General features: G+C 40.5%; 1 protein-coding gene across 6 annotated transcripts in view; it reads left to right on the forward strand.

The window, feature by feature from the left end:
- The window catches only part of Pik3c2g (phosphatidylinositol-4-phosphate 3-kinase catalytic subunit type 2 gamma), a 352,621-nt gene that overhangs the window by 319,878 nt on the left and 11,772 nt on the right, over nt 1-20,971 (forward strand). For 5 of the 6 annotated variants that reach the window (XM_006976490.4, XM_015995399.3, XM_076568125.1 and 2 more), the window contains one exon: nt 20,317-20,442. The exons of the other annotated variant lie outside the window; for it this stretch is intronic. In XM_006976490.4, the coding sequence (XP_006976552.1) occupies nt 20,317-20,442 (126 nt within the window). The remainder of the gene's footprint in view (nt 1-20,316; nt 20,443-20,971) is intronic. 6 annotated transcript variants of the gene reach the window in all.

Raw genomic sequence — 20,971 nt, forward strand, 5'->3', positions numbered from 1 at the left:
GTTCTATTAATAAAAAAATAAAATAAACCCAGAGCCAGATATTGGGGTGAAAGCCAAGAGATCAGAGGAACAGAACAAACCACAGCCACAAATTCTTGCCCTGGGAAATCCTCAGCTCAAGAGAGCTACTTCCTGTATACTCGCACCTTTATCTTTCTGTGCCCTGCCATCTCACTTCCTCTCTCCACTCAGCTACATCACTTTCTCTTTCTGCCCAGCGCTGTCACTTACTGTCTGTCTGTACAGACCTCCAGACCTCTATGGTTAACAAGTGCTGGGAAATAAAGGCATGTGCCACAACTCTGTTCCCAGTGTGGCCTTGAACTCACAGAGATCCGGATGAATCTTGGCCTCCAGAATGCTAGGATTAAAGGTGTCTGCTGCCATTGTCTGACTTCTATGTTTAATATAGTGGCTGGCTTTTCCTCTGATCCTCTGATAAGCTTTATTGGGGTGCACAAATAAAATATCACCATACCTGCCTAGGTTCTGGGCTTTTAGCTTTTTATTAAACCAATCACAGTGGCACATCTTCACACAGTATAATGGAATATTTCACAACAGAAATGGGTCTAACAACCAAGTTTAAATGAGGACCCAACAGCCAATTACATTGTTTTTGTCTCAGTATGAACATGATCTTTAAGGTAAAGGCTATAGAATTTCGCAGGGAAAGTCATCAAATGAACACAGGGCTATATTCAAAACGAAGGTTCAGGAGAACCCTGTGAATAGACTCTGAGAAAGCAGAAATGCCCTGGGGGGGGGGGGAAACAGACTGGTTTCCAAGAATTCCTGTGGCTCATGCAACTGAGCACAGTGGAAGACCCACACTCTCTTGCTGGGCAGTGCCATGGCTCCTGGCTCCTGGCTCTGTGAAGCTAATGGTTGCTTGGGATTTCCACCCACAAGTCTCACTGTACCTTTATTTTTACTTTTACATTATGATCTTAGTCATCACTTTCTGATGTCATTGTTTAAATGTATTTCTTTCTCTTCAAAAAAAAGTGGGGCAGGGGGACTTTGTTATTTTTGGACTTTGTTGGATGTCCTTGAAACAGCTTTTTGTAATTTCCTTTTTTTGTCAAACATTTCATCTTTGTCTCTTTCATTGATCACTGGCATCTTATTTTTTCTATCCAATGACTTTATGTTATCCCGATGTTTCCTCTGTGTGTGTGTGTGTGTGTGTGTGTGTGTGTGTGTGTGTGTGTGTGTGTGTTCACAAATACATGTGTACAATCACATTTGGAGGCCGGAAGTCAGGCATTTTCCTCTTTCATTCCCTACCTTATGTTTTTGAGACAGGGTCTCTCGTTGAATCTGTAACTCACTGCTTGGCTGGGCTGGCAGGCCAGTAAGCTGCAGATAGCTTGCTCTGCCCTTACCGACTCCCCTGTAGAACCAGGGTTACAGAATCACGCTGCCATATCCAGCTTCTACCTGGGTGCTTGGGACGTGAACTCGGGTTCTCTCGCTTGAGCATCAGACCCTTTACCCACTGAGCCACCTTCCCAGCCCTTCCCTGGTCACTCTTGATGCAGTGGTCCTGTTTCAACGCCTGCACATTGAGGAAGTTGGTGGCGATCCCAGTCTTTGCAGTCTCCCTTTGTCAGGGAACATTCTTCAACATAGCAACCCTGTCAAGGAATTCTCGGCAAGTTTCCCGTTGTGTTAAAGGTTTATTTGAATGACAGAGCCTCAAGGCCATGATCCAGCTTCAAGGTGAGAGGGAGCAATTTAGACAGAAATGATACAATACACTGAGATTTAAATGTGATGGGACCACAAAGGGAAGGAGACGCTTTCCTTTGGGGCCTAGAGAAGAGCTTCATTAAGAATTAAAATCAGAGAGATAGAGAGAGAGATTACCTTCATGACAAAGGATGGTACTTGTCTGGGAGGCCAGAGAGCTCTCTGGGTCACAGGACAAGTGAAAAATGATCTGGGTGTAGGCAGAGTAAACAGAAAGGGAAACTGAACATCACCAGCCCGTCCAGTCTTCCCTGAGTTTGGCCAACAGGCTCTACACGTGACACAGCTGTCGGAAACTACTCAGAATGTGCATAAAGCCAGCTCAGTTTTGACTCTATTCCTTGTGCGCATAAGTCTTTCAGGGTGGGTTTGCAAGGATCTAAAGAAGCAACCTCCTCACCACATGACATGTGTCTGGTACAGACTACATTTAATAAATATTTATTGGCATAATTTGCAGGAGATACAACCATCAGAAGATATAGTATTAGCCAGAGAACCAAGGATGTTTCTTGCTAAATCTGTAGGGGTCACAGCTGGCAATTTTTTAAATATCTGGATACATTTTTTACATTTTAATATATGTTTTACTTTTTAAAATAATTTTCTGAAAATGTACCACCATCAATAGAGTCCTTGCCTAGAATACACAAAGCCCTGGATTCAATCTCCAACACTACTTGAAGCAGTCATGGGGCCACACATCTGAAATCCTAGCAGAGGGGGTCAGAAGATTAAGGTCATCCCCAGTTATGTAGCACATTTGGGGCCAGACTGATAGATGGAAAAACTCTGTCTCAAAATGAAATAATTATCCTCCATTGCTTTGAATAAGAAAACTGTTGTAAATCAGAGTAGCAGTTGCTCAAGAAGTGTTTACATTGGGAAATGAGGATTCAGTCAAATATTATTTATGGCTACATGTGTGTCCATGGATCTTGATCATCTCTATCACCATATGACAAAAAGAATAGTAAGAAATATTGTTAAGTCAAAAGAGTTTATATAAATTTGTTACATACTTTTTAGCCTTGAAAATAGTCCCCTTATGAACAACATATTTGTTTCAGTAATGTTGTCATTACTCAAAACAATTTAGACAAAGCCTGTTGAAATTGCTTTCAGATCTGGCATGTAAATCTCACAGTAAGTTGGGTGATATTTTTCAATGGTCATGCCTAATTTTTGATCAAAAACAGTATTAACTAAGTTGGTCACCCATTCCATCCAACTGAGGAATTCCAAAATTACTTTTGACAGTTTCCAAAAATGCATTTTACACTCACGAAGTTGAGCCTACCAGTGAGGCCATTCCAAGCCAGCACAACGGAGGAAGAATGCAAGTGGTTAGAGCAAGGGCTAGAGATGGAGATAAAGCAAGTCATGAAGGGCCAACGGTCATGGAATCCCACCAAAGGTTAAAAGGGGCGTGGCTGTGTGTCAGTGCCCTCAGAACATTATTAATATTGTTCCAATGCTCTCTTTCCATCTACTTCCTGTCTCTTATTCTTTCTTTCTTGTTTGTTTTGCTGTTTTGTTTTGTTTGCTCCGATTTGACACAGGTTCTCACTATGTATCCTAGGCTGGCCTGGAACTCACTATGTGTCCTCAAGCTAGCAGCAATCCTCCTGCCTTATCCTCTAGGCATCCATCACTGTGATTTTTGGTTTTCTTCTCCCCAGTCTACTGACACTGAGAAAGGTCAGAACTCCAAATTTCAGTTTTATATCTCTTCTCTTTTTCTACCTTTACCTTCATAACTTCAAATTCTTCTTGTCTTTTTCTTGCCTCTTTACAACTCCAACTCTTTACTCTCCCTATATCAGAGCTGTGTATACAGTCGGTTAGAATGCTTCTCAAAATTCCATAGGCATTTCAAACTCAATATGCTCCAAATCCAACTTTTGACAGCTACACCCTAAACACGTGTCCCATCTTTCCTAGCACAATTTCACTCTCTGCCTTCAAGTCACACCCGTTGAAGCTTTTAGTCATCCAATTCCACTTCTCTTACAAGCCGCATCTGTCTTATCTGGAAGTTCTGTTTGAAACATAAACCCAGAAGCCCAGAATGTCCCATCCACATTGTTTCAAATCACCATCATTTCCCCACTGAATCACCGCTGTAGCCTCTTATAGTTCTGTTTGCTTCTGCCCCTGTTTCTTTTCATCTCTACTGAATTTAGTAGCCAAAATACTGCTCTGAGGAGAAAACCCAGTTCCTATAATTTCTTTCTTCACAGTCATTTGAAATTTCATCTCACAATGAAATCAAGATACCTAATGACATCTGAAGTTGTGCAAGTCTGGTTACCCTGACATGCTCAATCTCAGCTCTACTTCAAGCTCCCTTCGTCTATCCCAGCCACAGTGTCTCCTTGCTCTTCCTGGAATATGAAGGAAGAGCTGTCCCAGGACCTTTGTATCCACTGATGGCTCAGTCATACATGTCCGACATATGAATGTCATCTCTTCAGTGAGTCCTCTCTCACACGAGAGACTGCACTCCAATCCTCTTTTCTTGTCACTTCAACTCTTTCAAATACTTCCTTAAAAGAAAAAATAGCAGGTCATTTCTCCTATGGAAAATTGAGGACTGGGATTCTTTTCAAATTCTGAAAGCAGCCACAAAAGTTCTCTGCATTTTGCGACATTGTGTGTGTGTGTGTGTGTGTGTGTGTGTGTGTGTGTGTGTGTGTGTGTGTTGAGGTGCACATGGGTGTAGGTGTCTATGGAATCCAGAAGCATCTGATGTCCTGGAGCTAATGTTAGAGGAGGCAGTGGATTCACAACATGGGTGCTGAGAACAGAGCTTAGGTCTTATACAGGAGCAGCATACACTCCTACCTGCTGCGCCCTCTCTGCTGCCCTCAGAATGCTGTTAAATGACCACGTCTCCTGCTTATCTGAACATAGGCTGCATTTTAATATGGAGGGCACGAACAACATGTACAAATTCTTAAATTATTTCCTTTGCCTATTTCCAGTTCTAGCTAATTGTTATTTAATTTTAAATCCTTTAATGTGTTCACATACCAAAGTAGTAAGACTCCAGAAGTAGAGATTACTTTTATATTAATATTAAAATGAATTATTATGCCCAAAGTCCTGTTGTATTATATTAAGTTTGATGAAAAGAATTGTTTATCGTATATTAAATCTTTCCTTCCCTCTGATGAGAACACAGGCTCAAACAAAATCGTTGAAACATCCTTTCCCTTTCAGAGAAGCACAACATGAGTTACTCTGGTGATCACAGCTGACAAATGGCTGCAGTTGTGTAGAAGCCTGGCTAAGACACCTAACCGTATTTCAGTTTGTGTGACAAAGAAACTTTTAACATCATTTAGATTTGAAATATTTTGTAATAGTCTGGGGCTTTTTGTAATTAGAAGGTTTCTCCAGTCTCACCCTGCGAGTCCTCTTGTCCTCCCTGCCCTCCCCCCCCCACGCCCTGCTGCCCCGCCCCCACCCCAGGTCCCTCAACTGCTTATAAAATAATCATTCAGAGGCTTCATATTAATTACCAATTGCATGGCCTATGTCAGGCTTCTTGCTAGCTACCTCTTATAACTTAACCCATTTCTCTTATTCTGTAAGTTGCCATGTGGCCGTGGTATTACCTATCTGCTGGCATCTTGCTGCTCCTTCTGCAGTGGTTGGCATCTGTTTCCAGACTCTGCCTTTCTCTTTCCTGTCTCCCTCCTTGGATTTCCCACTTGCTTCTAAGCTGCCTTGCCATAGGCCAATGCAGCTTTATTTATCAAACAATCCCAGCAACATATATTCACAGCATCGAGAAAGACATTCTGAAGCAGCTTTTCCAGGTTCCTCCTTTCCAATCTTCTTTTCAGCTGTTTCTGCAGTGTTCTAGTGTGCACATCCTCCTGAGCACACAGAATCCCCTCATCTGCATCCCTTCTCCTCTTTCTCCATCTCCCTGTGACACAATTTGAATATCCCCAGGCCCTCAGAGTTACCACTAGAATGAAGTCAGTGGTTCTGAATCTCGCCATTAGGTCTCTCTGTCACATCAAGGCAGTAGTTGTTTAAAATGAGGTGCAGGTAATGTCCTGACACATGGGAGTTGCCTTGTTGGGAAATGATCTCAGAGGACACAAGACAGGAGGGAACACTTGCTTGTGAAACAAAGATAAGACAGAGCCAGCAATCTCAAACAAGCCCAAGTGTATCCCAGGTCACCAAAGACATTCTGATTGGCTGTTTGTGAACCACCATATAGGTGCTGGGAATCAAACTCAGGCCCCCTGGAATAGCAACTAGTTTAGTTAACCACTGAGCCCTCTCTCTAGCCCTTAGCTTCATTCTTCTTTATATGTGAATACTATTTCCCCAGTACCACTTGCTAAAAGAATCTGTCTTTTTGCCTGTATTTTTCAAAGTTTATTATTATTATTTTAAGTTCTGTAGGGTGTGTGTGTGTGTGTGTGTGTGTGTGTGTGTGTGTGTGTGTGTGTGCGTGCGTGCGTGCAGTTGAGTTCTGGTACCTGCAGGAGCCAAAGAGGGTGTCAGACTACCTGGAGCTGGAGTTCCAGGCAGTTGTGAACCTCCTAACATGGGTCCTGGAAACAAAACAAAAGTCCTCAGGGAGAGCAGCAAGAACTTTTAATTGCCGAACCATCTCTTCAATATCCAGATTTTCCCTGTATGTTTTAATAGTTTTATCAAGAATCAAACAACGTTAATCCTTGTTTTTGTTTTTTATGTTTGTTCCAGGTATCTATGAAACTTGGTTCTCCATATGTCCTTAAAATTTCCTTTGCATTGCTCTTTCTAAATATTTCTCTTCTCTTACAGATTTAAGTTTGATGAGGCTTATAATGACTCAATAAAGTATGGCTACAGCCTCTGCCTTTAAATGTGATTGTTTCTGATATTCAGGGCCCTGACTGAAGCTAATCTCAATACTAATCTCCTACTTTAATATCTTGTGACTTCAGAGATAATAGAAATTTCCCCTAAATTTAAATCTCTATTTTAATCTTTCTCTGAATTCCATTTACACATTTCTAACTGTCTGATGGACATTTATACTTTGATATCTTTTCATCTGAAAAATTCCAAATTGCTCCTCCACTTTCCACAAAGATGGTTTCTAACTCTGAAGTTACTTATTCCTTAGAGTTTCTGCACCACCCTCACATAAAGACTGATTAAAACTTCACTATAACTTATATTCTATATTTCAATTCTTTTATTCTTGTATATAATTATCAACAAATCCATTCAATTTCCTTCCATAGCTGTTATTCTCAAAGTTCTATTCGGTATTTTCTATTTGTCTGTGGATGATTTGATTGACTGCTATGATATTCCTTCCCTTTTTTTCAGTCTCTCAGACATGTTCAACCTTTTGACACTGTCACATGACATTGTCATCTACAGAGTTCACACTCAAGAATGGTATAATCAAGTTACAAAAGAAAAATCACCAAAATTTTTCTTATAATGTTTAGGTTCACATTCCTGGGGTTCTGCAACCACAGGACACAAACTCTAGATTCTGACCAAATAACACAAGCTATAGAGAAGATAGAATAGAAAAATGTTACCAGATTTATACACAAGAGAAGACTTAAAGACAATAACTTGCTCCAATTTTAAATTCGTTAAACATTCTTAAAGGCATTTAATTTATCACTGTATTTTCAGTGTCCAAACATGTATTTAATAACTCAGTTCCAAGTATTTTAAGAATATCCCCTTTTGTTCAATACGTTAAAGAACTATTCACTAATAACAAATACTAAAATGTTGCATGGGAGCTTGTGTAGACTCTGAGTTAAAACTCGAATCGAAGACTGATGGGTCCTCATTATGACCTAACACCTCAGCTCCTTGCATCCAAGCTCCTCAACCTATTGAGTGCTGAAGTCCTCCTCAGACCTTCTGCACTGTTTCCCTCCAGAGAGACTGTCCTCCTCACATGAGCAGTCTAGAGGTCCTGCTACCTGTCTTGGTCCATCAGAATTCCATCTATTTACATACAGTTTCTGGAAATTAGCATCCCTCAGTAGGCAGCTAACTGGAATGAGTACAAATGAGTAATCAGTGCCTCTCTGCCTCCCGATGCATGATTGACATGTAGGAGAATGAAATGTCCATGTGGAACTCTAGAAGGATTCTTCCTGCTCTCTGTAACTATGTTTACTTTGTCTGACTACAAAGAAAAGCTTTTAATGAATGCAATGTGCCAAGAATTCTTAGGTATTTCTAGATATATTTCACCCAAAGACAGTTTTGTACTGTAGTCACAAAAGTGTAAGTTTAAATTCAGCAAATTTAAGTTTTTGTTCAAGATTTCACAACTAAGATGGAAATTTAAAGCCTTCAAAACTCTGAGCTCTTATTATTTAATCTAGATTTTATGAGTAGTGTTTGGCTATCCAACTATTGCCACTTAGCTTGAAAATAAATCAATAGACGTTATCTGAGTTAAATAACATGGAGAAACTATAAGACTGGGACAGAATATCAATAGTCTATGGGGAAAATATAAATCTATACACGGGCATCTTTTAATTTTCAGAAGAACAAAAGAGAAATTTGGGTAAAACAGTATTTGAAAATATAATCATGTCTCTGACTCTTGCCTGCTGGTGGAACCCCTTCCCTCTAACTGGGTAGCCTCATTCAGCCTTGATATGAAGTCTTGTGCCTAGTCTTATTGCATCTTGTTATGCCATGTTCAGTTGATATCACTGGGAGGCCTGCTCTTTTCTGAGAGGAAATGGAGGAACAGTGGGGGATGGGGAGGGAGCTGGGAGGAGTGGAGTGAGGAGAGGCTGCAGTCAGGATGTACTGTGTGAAAGAAAAATAAATAAAAAGGACAAGGAAAAATAAAGAAAATATAGTTGCCCAAAATTTTCAAACTTTAATGAAAGACATAAAATCATAAATGCAAAAACCTCAGTGAGTAACAGAAAGGAAAAATTCAAAGAGAATCATATTTTTAAATACTGAAATCTGAATACAAAAGGACAGAGAGGCTTTTTTAAACAGTGAAAGAAAAGGAACACACTGGGAAAGATGAAGTTGTGTTGGAAAGAACCACTGAAAATCACAGAAGCTGGAGCATAACACAGGATCTCCCAAGTGTCCAAGAAAGGAATCTTCAACTTGGGATTTTGTGAGCAAAGATAATGTGTTCAGAGAAGTGGAAAAAGGAATTCATAGTCTGAGGAAGATGAGGGGGAGGGGAGAGGAAGGGAGGGAGAGAGGGAGGGAGGGAGGGAGGGAGGGAGGGAGGGAGGGAGAGAGAGAGAGAGAGAGAGAGAGAGAGAGAGAGAGAGAGAGAGAGAGAGAGAGAGAGAGAGACCCAAGTAGGCAAACTACACAAACTAGAAAGCTACAGTTTTATGTCTTCCAAGTTTTCTAAGGCTTGAAATAGTTTGTCTTTTCTAACACAGGTAACTAGAACTGTCGTTTTTCCTTGAGTACCCCTTTAGTCATAGCCTCCAAATGTTGGATGTTGTTTTTCATTCTTTCAGTTTTAAATTACTCTAATTACTTTTCTGATTCCATCTTTGTGGATTATTTGGACATATGCTGTTTTGTCCAATTATTTGGGAAACTGTCAGAGACAGGGCTGTCTTTAATATCTACTTTAATTCCATTTGGTCCCAAATCAGAGGAAACTGAGGAACATGGGGAGGAAAGAGGGCCACCCCTCTTCCAGAGATTGGTTGGAAATCAAAACTCTCAATACAACTTAGAAAGTCAAATTTGCTTGCAGAGATGGTGGTTGTTTCTAAGGACATCTTAAATAAGAATGTTATAAACAACAAACTAGGGCCTAGCCATATAGGTCAGTATGTGCTGAGGTTAGTAGAGTGTTTACTTACAACAATACATAGTGACACACTCTTATGTAGTGGTACACTCTTACAGGGTGTTACACTCTTACAGGGTGGTACACACTTACAGGGTGTTATACTCTTACAGGGTGGTACACACTCTCACAGGGTGTTACACTCTTACAGGGTAGTACACTCTTACAGAGTAGTACACTCTCACAGGGTGGTACACACTCTCACAGGGTGGTACACTCTTACAGGGTAGTACACTCTTACAGGATGGTACACACTTACAGGGTGGTACACTCTTACAGAGTAGTACACTTTCTCTTACATAGGGGTACACTCTTATAATCCTGGCACAAGGGAGAGAGAAGGGAGAAGATCAGAAGTTAACTCAAGGACATATTGCACATGATCCAAATCTTTTTAGATTGAGAGAACCCAACACAGCATGTCAAATGTTCAAGTGACTGTAAAGAACGTGTACAGCCACTGCTTGGTGAGGAGTCTGGTCAATGTCAGTTAGGTCATGTTGGTTAATTACTACATTTCTCAAGTCTTAGACCATCTTAGTGATTTTGTGTATATTAGTTCTATGAATTATTAAGAGGTGGGTGTTAAAATTTACAAATATAATTATGGACACACATAATCCTTCATGCACATTTGAATTACATCCTCTAGGTTCCTGCCATTTGTCATCGTTCCCGACAGTACTTTCCACTCTCATCTGTGGAACTGCAATATAGAAAGGCCAGTTTTCTCCTGATTGATACTAATATCTTCTCTATCCTTTCATTTTTCTCTGTATCAAATTCATCTTGGCTTTTCTTGTTTTGCTTCATTGTTTTGTAGGAAGAATCTCACTATGTAGACTGGGCTGGTGGTCACGTGGGTGCACAGGTGTGGGCACACAGGTATGGACACATGTAGAGGCCAAGAGTTGGTGTTTGGTGTTTTCCTCTGGTGCTCTCCACCTTTTCTGAGACAGAGCCTCACTGAACTTGGGGCTTGCCCCTTCAGCTAAACTGGCTGGCTGATGAGCCCCTTGATTCATTGGTCTCCACCCTCCACAGTGATGGGCTTGCAGGGGTGAACCACCACACCCTGATTTTTATGTAAAAGGTAAGATCTGAACTCAGGTCCTCATGCTTGGGCAGTACACACTTGACCCCCTGAGCCACCACCCCAGCACCCAGTCTTTAGCTTTATTAGATATGGTTTATGGTTTCATACCTCATAACTCAGTCCTGATTATTAATTCTAACATGTTTGTCACACAGTTGGGCTATTGACATATACGCATTACATACTGATGTATTTATTTCAATCGTGGAAACAAGACACTAAGAATAGGATGTGTGAGCTTCTGAGGTACATAGGCAGACAACTCTGTGGATGCCTGAAAGTACTCACTTTGCCCTTTCCAGTCTGGTTTCTCCCTACACTGACAACTATAGAGCAGAACACATCTAACCTTTCAATACTTGCTCTTTTGAATAACTTCTCAATTTAACATTCCATCACATGGTCATCTCCGACTTGTGCCCTGTCCTTAGGACCTGGTAATAGAAGTCAAGAGCCCAAAGATTCGGAATCACTTGGGCAGTTCAATAATTTGAAAACAAGAGTTTAATTACAAGCTAACCCATAAACAGCTCATCAACATTTTCTATTGAATAGATTCTAAAAAGTAATGAAGTTTAAAATCCCACTTCTTCCATATTATTAAAACTAAGGAGCAGCAAACCTTGATGAGTTCCACACAACGCTTCAGTGATGTAGTCTGTGGCTGTGATTAGAACTCTGGGTCTTCAGAAGCAATTTGATTGATAAGTATTGGGTCAAAAAACATGTTTAATCTATCAGAATGAGACTTCTGTGAGCTGTTAAAGATGTTAAGTTAAAGGTACAATATTTTTTAAAATGCGATCATTCCTTGGTTGTAGGAACCCCCTGAAAATCCTAATTCCCTTATATTAAATGACATAATTTTGCAGGTAACCCACACAGAAATGGCATATACATAAACCATCTCTATTTGCTTAAAATGCTGACTATAGTAAGTCTATAGAAATAGCTTACTATACATTATTAGGCAATAATCATGAGTAAAAACGTAGCATAGACACAATTTAAAAGTTATTTTTTATCTGTAGTCATTTTCATCCAAATTGCAACCACAGGACCCACACACAGATGTAGAAGACTGACTGACGACTGACTCTGTGTGTATGTGTGTGTGTTGCATGCATGTGTGCACGCACGCGAGCTGCTAAGGTGATCATATCAGTGATTGCTTGTGTCTTTGAAGACACTGGAGAGATGACTGTGCAGTTAAGAGCATGGCACTTACCGCTTTTGCAAAAGACCAGACTTTGTTTCCCAGAAGCCACTTTGGGTGACTCACAACTGCCTGTAACTCCAGCTGCAGGAATCCTCTGGCCACCACATGCACATATCCACATACAGGCACACACATACTTGTTATTTTAAAATGATAATAAATAATTATTTTTTAAAAGAAAAATAACAAAGTATGCTGGTGTTTTGACTCTGTTTTATCATAAACCACACAAAATGTTAAGTATATGATAGTTAGATTTTTTTTAAACTATTTTTAAAAATAAGTCTTGAAAAGCATCTACTAATAATATCAGTCTGTGAAAGGCTTAAATTAGTGTGAAATGAAACAGAGGTCATCCTGATTTAATTCATGAAAACCTTAAATCATTCCACTCATGTTGACCAACACTCACAGGTTAGAAAGATGGTTATATATTTAAGTAAAGAGGAAAGGAGTCCCAAGCATGTCTGTCTTACACTTCTGCTGTTGTGTGTTGCTTACCAGCTAGTCTGATGACTGGCTTGGACACAGACATTATGATTTGTCAGGCATGTAGACAGGTGAGAAGATGTTTTTATCACATTCTTTTGTTTCTGGCATCTATCTCAGGCTTTAAAAAATCCTATCGTATTTTAATCACGGTCAGTTGATTTCCACTGAAGCTTGTTTTATCCGATGATTGGAGGCATTTAAGTTAAAAATGATGGAAAATTCTCATAAATTATTCATTGGAAAGATAATAATGGATTAAATACAATTAAGTTTTGGATTAACGTAATGAAGGCTCCAAAGTGTCTGACGACTTTAAGGCATCTGCAACCTCGTCACTCTTTCTCCATAACTCAATCTAGAAGCACTCTGAATGATTTTACTTCCTTCATGAAGGCTCATTTATGTGAGGCTGTGGTTAGACACAGGTTCTATAGAAAAACCTCCAATGAAGTAAACAATACCAACTTTTGCGTTAATTTAAGAAAGTGTTCCAGGACCGGCAAGGTGGCTCAGTGAGTAAAGGCACTTTCTGCTAAGACCCCCCACCCGAGTTTGATCCCCAGGACCTGTATGATAGGAGAGAACTGACTCCTTCGGGTTATCGTCTGACCTCCACACGTGTGCCATGGCATGCAGGGACACATACATGCACACACATAGATGTGATAAAATTATAAAGTGAATGTTTCAATCATAGTAAATGTTATAAAAAAGCTAAGGAACTATTTTCAGAATGTGTGGAAAATAAAGATCTTACTCACATTCATGACCCTGATAAAAATACTTAGGGGTCAATGGCATATTCTGCCATGCTAGGTAATGTTATTTATTTTATAAACAACTTAAATTGTGGAGATTTGTCCTTGTTGTTTTGTCTTCTTTTTGCCAACATGCCTCTTTATCCTCCCACTTTAGATAATTAACTGTTTTTCTAGACACTTTTACTTCTTGTGATCAAGAACAACAGTATTAGTAACATGGAAAGCCATCTGAAATACTCCCTGCAATCCAGAGCAAGAAGTAAAGGCAGAAAATAAGTATATTCAATTATTCATGCAAGTAAAATGAGATCAGTTAGACATCAGCATTGTGAACAAAGACTAATACGCATGCACATCTTTTAAATTCAGCTGCATCGCCTATACTTCATTCTTGAGTTAAGGAAGAAATCATCCCACTAGTAAATTCTAAGGTCATCTGAAACCCTTCGTTATATTCTTTTAGACTAATGGGAAACTTTTAAAGAATTACTTATGAAGGGTGTAAAGGGGTGTGCACATGTGTGTGATGGTGTGTATACCCATGCATGCATGTGTGGAGGTCAGAGGTCAACATCAAATATCTTCTTCTCCAATCTTAGTTTTTGAGACAGAGTCTCTCCTTGAACTTGGAGCTCATTAATTAGCTACCTGGCTAGCTGATCCCACCACCCTCCAGAGTCCATCTCCTAGCACTGAGGTCACAGGCATGTGTCACAATGCCAAGTTTATTATGTAGGGTCTAGGCATCTATACTCAGGTCCACATACTTGCCAATAAGCACTTTACCCATATTGCCAGCCTCCTAAGATTATTTTTTAAATGATTCATCAGGTATCACTAAAATGCTTTCAATACCTGCTTATATTAAATTTATGGAATATATAATATTTTCCAAATACTATAAGTGAAATATTGCTTTCTATTATTTTTTTACTTTATTGTTGCAAGGCAGTCTCATGTAGCTTAAGCTAATCTCAATCTCAAGATCCTCCTGCCTCTAACTCTCCAGTGCAGGAGTTACAGATATGTACCATCACAACTAATTCATAGAAGCAGTGATTTTTAAAACATTGAAGCTTTGCCAACAGGACTACAGATGCATATTTAACAAAACAGTAGCAGACATGTTTGGGACATTGATCTCATTTGTGGAGAATACTTAGTGTTTATGTGAGTTCTCCCTGTGCCTTCAAACAGGGGTCTCTGTAAGGCGTCTGCCCAGTTAAATGTGAGTGCTACAGTCAGTATCATGAGAATAGAGGACCATGTTTGTTTCTTTCTGATCCATCCTTCTACTCCACACAAGAGACACAAAGTGGAATTTGTAGAAGACTAAAAGAGGGTACAAGAATATCCCACAGCATACCTTTCATTCAGTTCCCCATCTAGATGACCATGCGTTTGCTTTTAAAGCTATGAGAAACACTGTGGCCAAAATCAACCTGGGATTTATCTCGCTTTGAAATTTATAGCCCATCACAGTGGGAAGCCAGGACAGAAACTCAAGGAAGGAACTCAAAGCAGAAATTGAAACAGAGCACTTTTCAAGGCTAGCCTGGTCTACAGAGTGAGTTCCAGGACAGCCAGGGCTACATAGTGAAACCCTGTTTTGAAACAGAGACAGAGAGACAGACAGAGAGACAGCGAGACACAGAGAGAGGAACAGAGCACACGAAGCAACATAGCTTATTAACTCTCCATGGTGTGCTCAGTTTGCTTTTTTATGTGACCCAGGACCACCTGCCTAGGAGTAGAGCTGCCCCCAGTGCCTGGGCCCACCCACATCAACCATTAATGGTGAAAATGTTCCCAAAGACTTATTACAGGCTTGATAAGCAAACCTAGCAAACTGCCATGGACATATCTCTGAAAAGACAATGACCCTCAAGACCTCCAAGCAGATCCTCAGGAGGGATCTGAGAAGAAGGTATTTTTAGCACGGAAATGATAGCTCCATTCACATTGTTCCCCTGAAGATCCTACAGTGCTTCAAGACACAGGCTTCAGCTAATGCTGAAGTAACTCTATGAGTTACTTTCCTGAAAAAGAATGTGACTCACTTACTAGCCGTGAAGTCACTTGTAGCCATGGGGTACAAGTTTATAGTCCTGAAGTAGTGAGCTACACTGTACAGCCTAGGTGTAGAGTAGGCAATACCATCTGGTTGTGTGTAAGTTCTCACTGTGAAGAACTTCGCACAGTGCTAGGATCACCTGGAAGGTTCATGTCTCAGAATGCATCCTCACATGTGTCTGCCTTTGATGCTGCTGCCTCCCAAGCAGTGTTAGGAGAATGTTGGAGTCAAAAAGACATGTCTATATAGAAATAAAGGTAAAGAGAAGCCAAATTTTAAGTAAAAATTTTAAGCTTTTCATTTGAGATTAGACGAATACACAGATGGAGTTCGGTTAAATGTCTCCATCAGTTTTCCATTGCTATGGCAAAATGCCTGGTATGGCATGGGTTTATTTGGGCCCAGGGTCTGAGGGGAGTTCAATTTGTGGTCAGCTGGCTTCTCTGTGCCTGGGCTATGAGAAGGCAGAGCTTCCTGGTCAGGAAAGGATAGAGGGTCAAAATCTCAACAAGTAACAGAGGGAGAGCAAATGTAACACTCACAGGCATACCCCCAAGTGACCCACTTTTTCCAGCTAGGCTCCGAGACATGGAAGTTTCCAGAACCTTCCAAAATGGCACTGTCATGTGGTGACCAAGCTTTTCATATATGAGCCGTGAGAAGAATATGATAGGATTTGTGAAGAAGTAACAGAACAAAAGCGCAAAGGGAAGGAGAGATAGTAGAATGAGAGGGGTCTTCCGGTGGAGAACTTCTGAGCCCCTAAGATGACAATACACATGGGAAAGGCTCTGTTGTGGCTTGTTTGTTTTATGAACGATTTCAAATGCAAGCCTGACTATGTAGAATTTAGAGCTGGGATGAACAACCAAGACTAAGTTGATAAGGCTTCACATTACCTTTTGAGCACTTTCTAAAAATATCAGCCAAAATACTCAAAGAAAGGAGTCATGCTGCTTCACCACAGTCTAACATGAATAGCGATAGTCTCCCCATTGCTCAGGTGGAGTCTGACCTTTCTCCAGGTCTCTGTTCAGTCTTTGCCAAGGTCAAAAGACAATCAGTCAAAAACAACAAAAATAAGAGCCTAAGGTGAGAGGTAGACAAGTCAGAGTTGTATAATGATTTCAAAGAAAAAGTTAATTTGCATAAACATGAGGGCAAAGAACAAATTGAGAATTGCTGGATGAAGAGACAGCTGGTGATGCCTGTAATAAATTATTTGAGATCCTGAAGGAACAGGATGCAATGTCAGAAAAAAAAAAAAACAAAAAACAAGAAGAATGAATGCTGAGAAAACAGCTACACGAGAGGGAAGTTTCTCTACAAGACCAAGAAATCAATGTCTGCACTTAAAGCTGTTAAAGGACAAGGGAAGCCTGCTGCTCACATTGACCACACTCCTGGCTCACGCTGAAACCTGCGCTGTTCTATCATTCTGAAAACTCCAGAATTTCCAAGGATCTTCTCAAGGACATTGACTTGGAAATAGAAACCAGAAGCTGGAATAGAAACAAGAAGCACTTGATGGAGGCTACTCCACAAAAGTCTTTTACAGTCTGGTCACTGGAGTTTATTCTTCAGGCAAAGGGGAAGAAACCCTGAACATCTTGAGAAGGAAAGTGATGTCGTCAAATCAGTTTGGAAATGTCAGTAAATAAGCCAGTGAGTGATACATAAAGTGAAGGAAGGAAGCAGGTAAAAGAAGATTTAAAAGAGCTGGGCAGATGGCTCCATCAATGAAGTCCTCACTTTGCACGTAAGCATGAGGAGAGGACCTGAGTTTGATCCCCAGTCCCAGGCACGGTGACACACACCTGTGTTCCCAGCTTCCTAGCCAGCTAGCCTAACCATGATGAGTCACAGGATCAGTGCAGATTCTGTCCCCCAAAAACAAGTGTTTAGAGAGCAATAGAGGGGGAAACCAAATGCCCTCCCCTGGCCTTCACCCCATCTCCACCACACACACACGTGTACATTGCATCAAAGAAGGAAAATACCTCATTGATGTTTAATCTCTTTGATATATTGGAGCTTAAATGCTATGACATAAGGTTAATAGCATAGTCCAGGGCAGTTTTAACTTCCAGCTCAGTGGAGTCACTACTGTGTCTTCCAGTAGAAGCATTTCTCCCTTGGAAAACAATCACTAGGCCAACAGAACATAATGTGTGGGAACAATAAATAAAAACGTTACAAGTGGGTCGTTGGTATCATGGTGAGAAGTTCCACTCCTTTTTCACCCCTTGAGCATGAGAACTATGAACCTGGTATGGGAGACCCACAGTTCTATACCCCCTGCTGGAGATACTTTCCCAACTCTGCAAGGCATTATCTCCTAACTGGAGCAGTATCTGAGTCTTCAGAAGGCCATTCAGCCATTCTATAAATGACAAGCATCTCAGGCTATTTAGAAACATGAGAAAAATTAGTGGATTCCATTGTTTCACTTCTTTTGCTGTTGAAGTGAGTCCCTTGATCAGGAATAATGTTGCATGAAAACCATGGTGCTGTATATGAATCCTTACCATTCTATCTATACCAATATGAAGGGAACATTGCCCTCCCATTAGTAGAAGTGGTCCAATGCAATATCTCTGCTACCAGGTAGCTGCTTGCCTTAGGGAATGGTGCCTTTTTCAGGGTTCAATATCCTTCTCTCTTCTTGGCACACTGGTCACACTGCCATGAGCATAACCTGGTATTAATGTGAGGCTTTTCCTAGGAAGAAACAAAACACATGTCTACTCATCCCAGACACTCCAAAGTAAAGGTTGCACCAAAGTCCAACTTGGTACACTGGTGAGTTTTACTGGGGTTACTTGCAGAAGCATGGATGGCTCAGATGCAGCGGCATCACTAAAAATCTTCCCCACAACATGGGTAAAGACTCATGAAAGTCATGTCACTGGAGCTCTCTGTGTCACTTGTAGGTGGCTCTGCAGGTCCAAGAACCTCTTGTCAACTACCTTGGTTAAAGTCTCCTTCCTCCACAGTTGTTTACTGCTTTTATAACAGTAGGGAGGAGCCTCATGAATCTTGAAGCTTTCCCACACATGTGAAGTTTACTTCCTGGGCCTCAGGAACCTGGTGGCCTCCTTCCTTGATGGAATGTTACAGTTCTGAGTAAATTACTATGCTTGGTGAATGGAATCTTTGTTGCTGAGCTCTTAAAAATGTTCATCACATCCACCATGCTCACCTTCGTCATGGGCCCATGGTGGTCGGTATAAATGGATTGGGCCATCATTATGTACTTGATTGTTAATCTCCTACTCTGATGACATCATTCTCAGATGATAATTTCCACAGACCACAAATACATCCATGGCCTTTTCCCCTCTTCACAAACCTCTTCCCCAAATTCCCTTTCACCAAGTTTGCAAATGCATTCTTTCCAAGTTCCTGACCATGCAGTCCAGCCGCTGGCTTTAGCCCATGAGCTGGTACATAAACACATCTGGCCATTTCTCCTTCCAAACAAAGTAAACAAGCAGGTGCTCCTGCTGGAAGTTCTGCCCACTGGGAGGATTTGCTTTCACAGCTGTTCTTCAGAATCATCCCAGAACTGCCTTCAAGGCTGGAGCTGTGAGCATCCAGGTGTCACCTACCATTATAGAGAGCTTTATCCGTAGACCAGGTCTTGGTCTTCTCTTCCTTTGCTAATCGGTCATATGAAATTTGGGGGTAGAGATGGGACTCAGTGGCAGAGCACATACTGCACATACAGGTCTTAAGAGCAATCCCCAAGAGCAAAAAAAACTCAGCAGGAACTCTCCTGCTGCCTGCTGCAGTTGATGAAGTCTGGGTCTAGACAAAGGTCATGGTAGCAGAGTTCAGTACTTTGAACATTTGGAACAATTCATATAACTACCTGGGCCACCAAGAATGTGTAAACAACATTGTATTTTAGAGCATTAAATAATATTTGTTGAATATTATGTTTCAGTAAATAATCATAATAAATAATAATAATAAACCCTCAAACCCTCATATTTAATTTTTAAACCATCTTTCAATTTAAATCATTAGAATACTTCTCACTGAGTTCTTTACTAAAAGTCCATCTCACCATAATCACAAAGATAGGATCCATTTACTTCCAGTCATTTTGTTTTTGAAGATGGTGGATTCACTCTACAAATAATAAATAATAATATATATAAAATAAAAATAATAATTAATAGACTTGAAGGAAAGACAGATGTTGCCAAACAATCTGTAGCTGCTGGTCACACTTTTCTGAAAAGGACTGACAGTCCGGCGAATAGTTTCCATGCACTGATTGCCGTTCTAGATGGTATGGGAACTTAAAAAGTCAACACTGGAGACTGCAGGGGAGAAGGTGACAGGAGGGTCAGAGGGCCACAGTGAAGCATTGCTGTCCAGGCAGACCCTTCAGCAGGTGCTGCTTCACTGAAGACACTGTAATCTAACAAACTTGACAGTCACCTAAATCATAATTTAATTGTAGCCATTTCAAATCTTGTGGGTGTGTTCCCTTATAGGTCTGATTGCTATGATGATCAAACTTCATGAGAATGGGATGTCATCATAGATGCATCCAGATCATTAAAGGCTCCCTCTCACTGTATGGGCTAATATGTGTTAAATTTGCTTTTTAAAAGATTTCTAGGTACTGTACATCCTCCCAAGATACTTAATTCCTATCTTCATTTGTGACTAACATTCATCTCTCTGTCAAAAAATGCAAATTTAGATTTCACTCTAAAAAATAAACTGTGATTGATGGACTTTTGAACTCTGTTCTCTCAATTAACAATTTCAGATAGAAAATACCTTTGACACTGTGGTTGCAATTATTTTTGAACAGTCAAGTATTTTAGTTTTTCTTCCTTCCTTCCTTCCTTCCTTCCTTCCTTCCTTTCTTTCATTCATTCATTCTTCCCTTCTTTCTTCCTCCTTGTCTTTCTTGTTATTCCTCCTGATGAACCAGAGTAGGGTTCATAACTCCAGATCCCTTCTCTTGTCTGGCCACTTAGTATTCAGGTATTTGTTTTCTTTGATAGCGACACCATTAATATTTATAACCACTTTCCTTTGCAGCATCTCCCAGATGGCTCTGCGCCCAGTGCACATGTTGAAATTTATCTTTTACCACATCCCAGTGAAGTTCGAAGGAGGAAAACAAAGTCCGTTCCAAGATGCACTGACCCCACTTATAATGAAATTGTAAGTATGAGTTATCACCTGGCCAAGTAGTTTGTATTTTTCTTACCAGGTTTTTGTTTGGGTTTTTTTTTTCAGCTTCACAACCAAATATGGAGAATTTTCGGTAATTGGAAGCATTGTTCCATACAGGAATGATTTTGCCCAAAATAGTCCCAGCATTCTGAACAGTGCTCTAGATGCTATGGGAACCGGAAAGTACAGACTCAGCCATCAAAGTTCTGACAGGCCAACCTCCAGAAGGCATGGGAGGCTTGTTTTGCATACTAACACTTTCCCTGACTCCATTGTATTTTCTCTACCAAGTTCATCTTATTCTTTTAAGTCTTATTCTGGTGCACTTGATTTTCCTTACCTAATCATTTTATCACAAGCCATTGTGTGAAGAACAGTGAGTCTCATAAAATCTCTTTTGACAGAATGAAAAAGAAAGTAAACATACAGAACACACATCAAAGCTGCAGCATGCTGCAGACGGCAGATCCACTCTGGGTTTCTCTCTAAAGCCACTCCCTGCATTTGTTCTCTTGGA

Source organism: Peromyscus maniculatus, chromosome 3 (assembly GCF_049852395.1).
Source record: "Peromyscus maniculatus bairdii isolate BWxNUB_F1_BW_parent chromosome 3, HU_Pman_BW_mat_3.1, whole genome shotgun sequence".
In the NCBI taxonomy this organism is placed as follows: domain Eukaryota; kingdom Metazoa; phylum Chordata; class Mammalia; order Rodentia; family Cricetidae; genus Peromyscus; species Peromyscus maniculatus.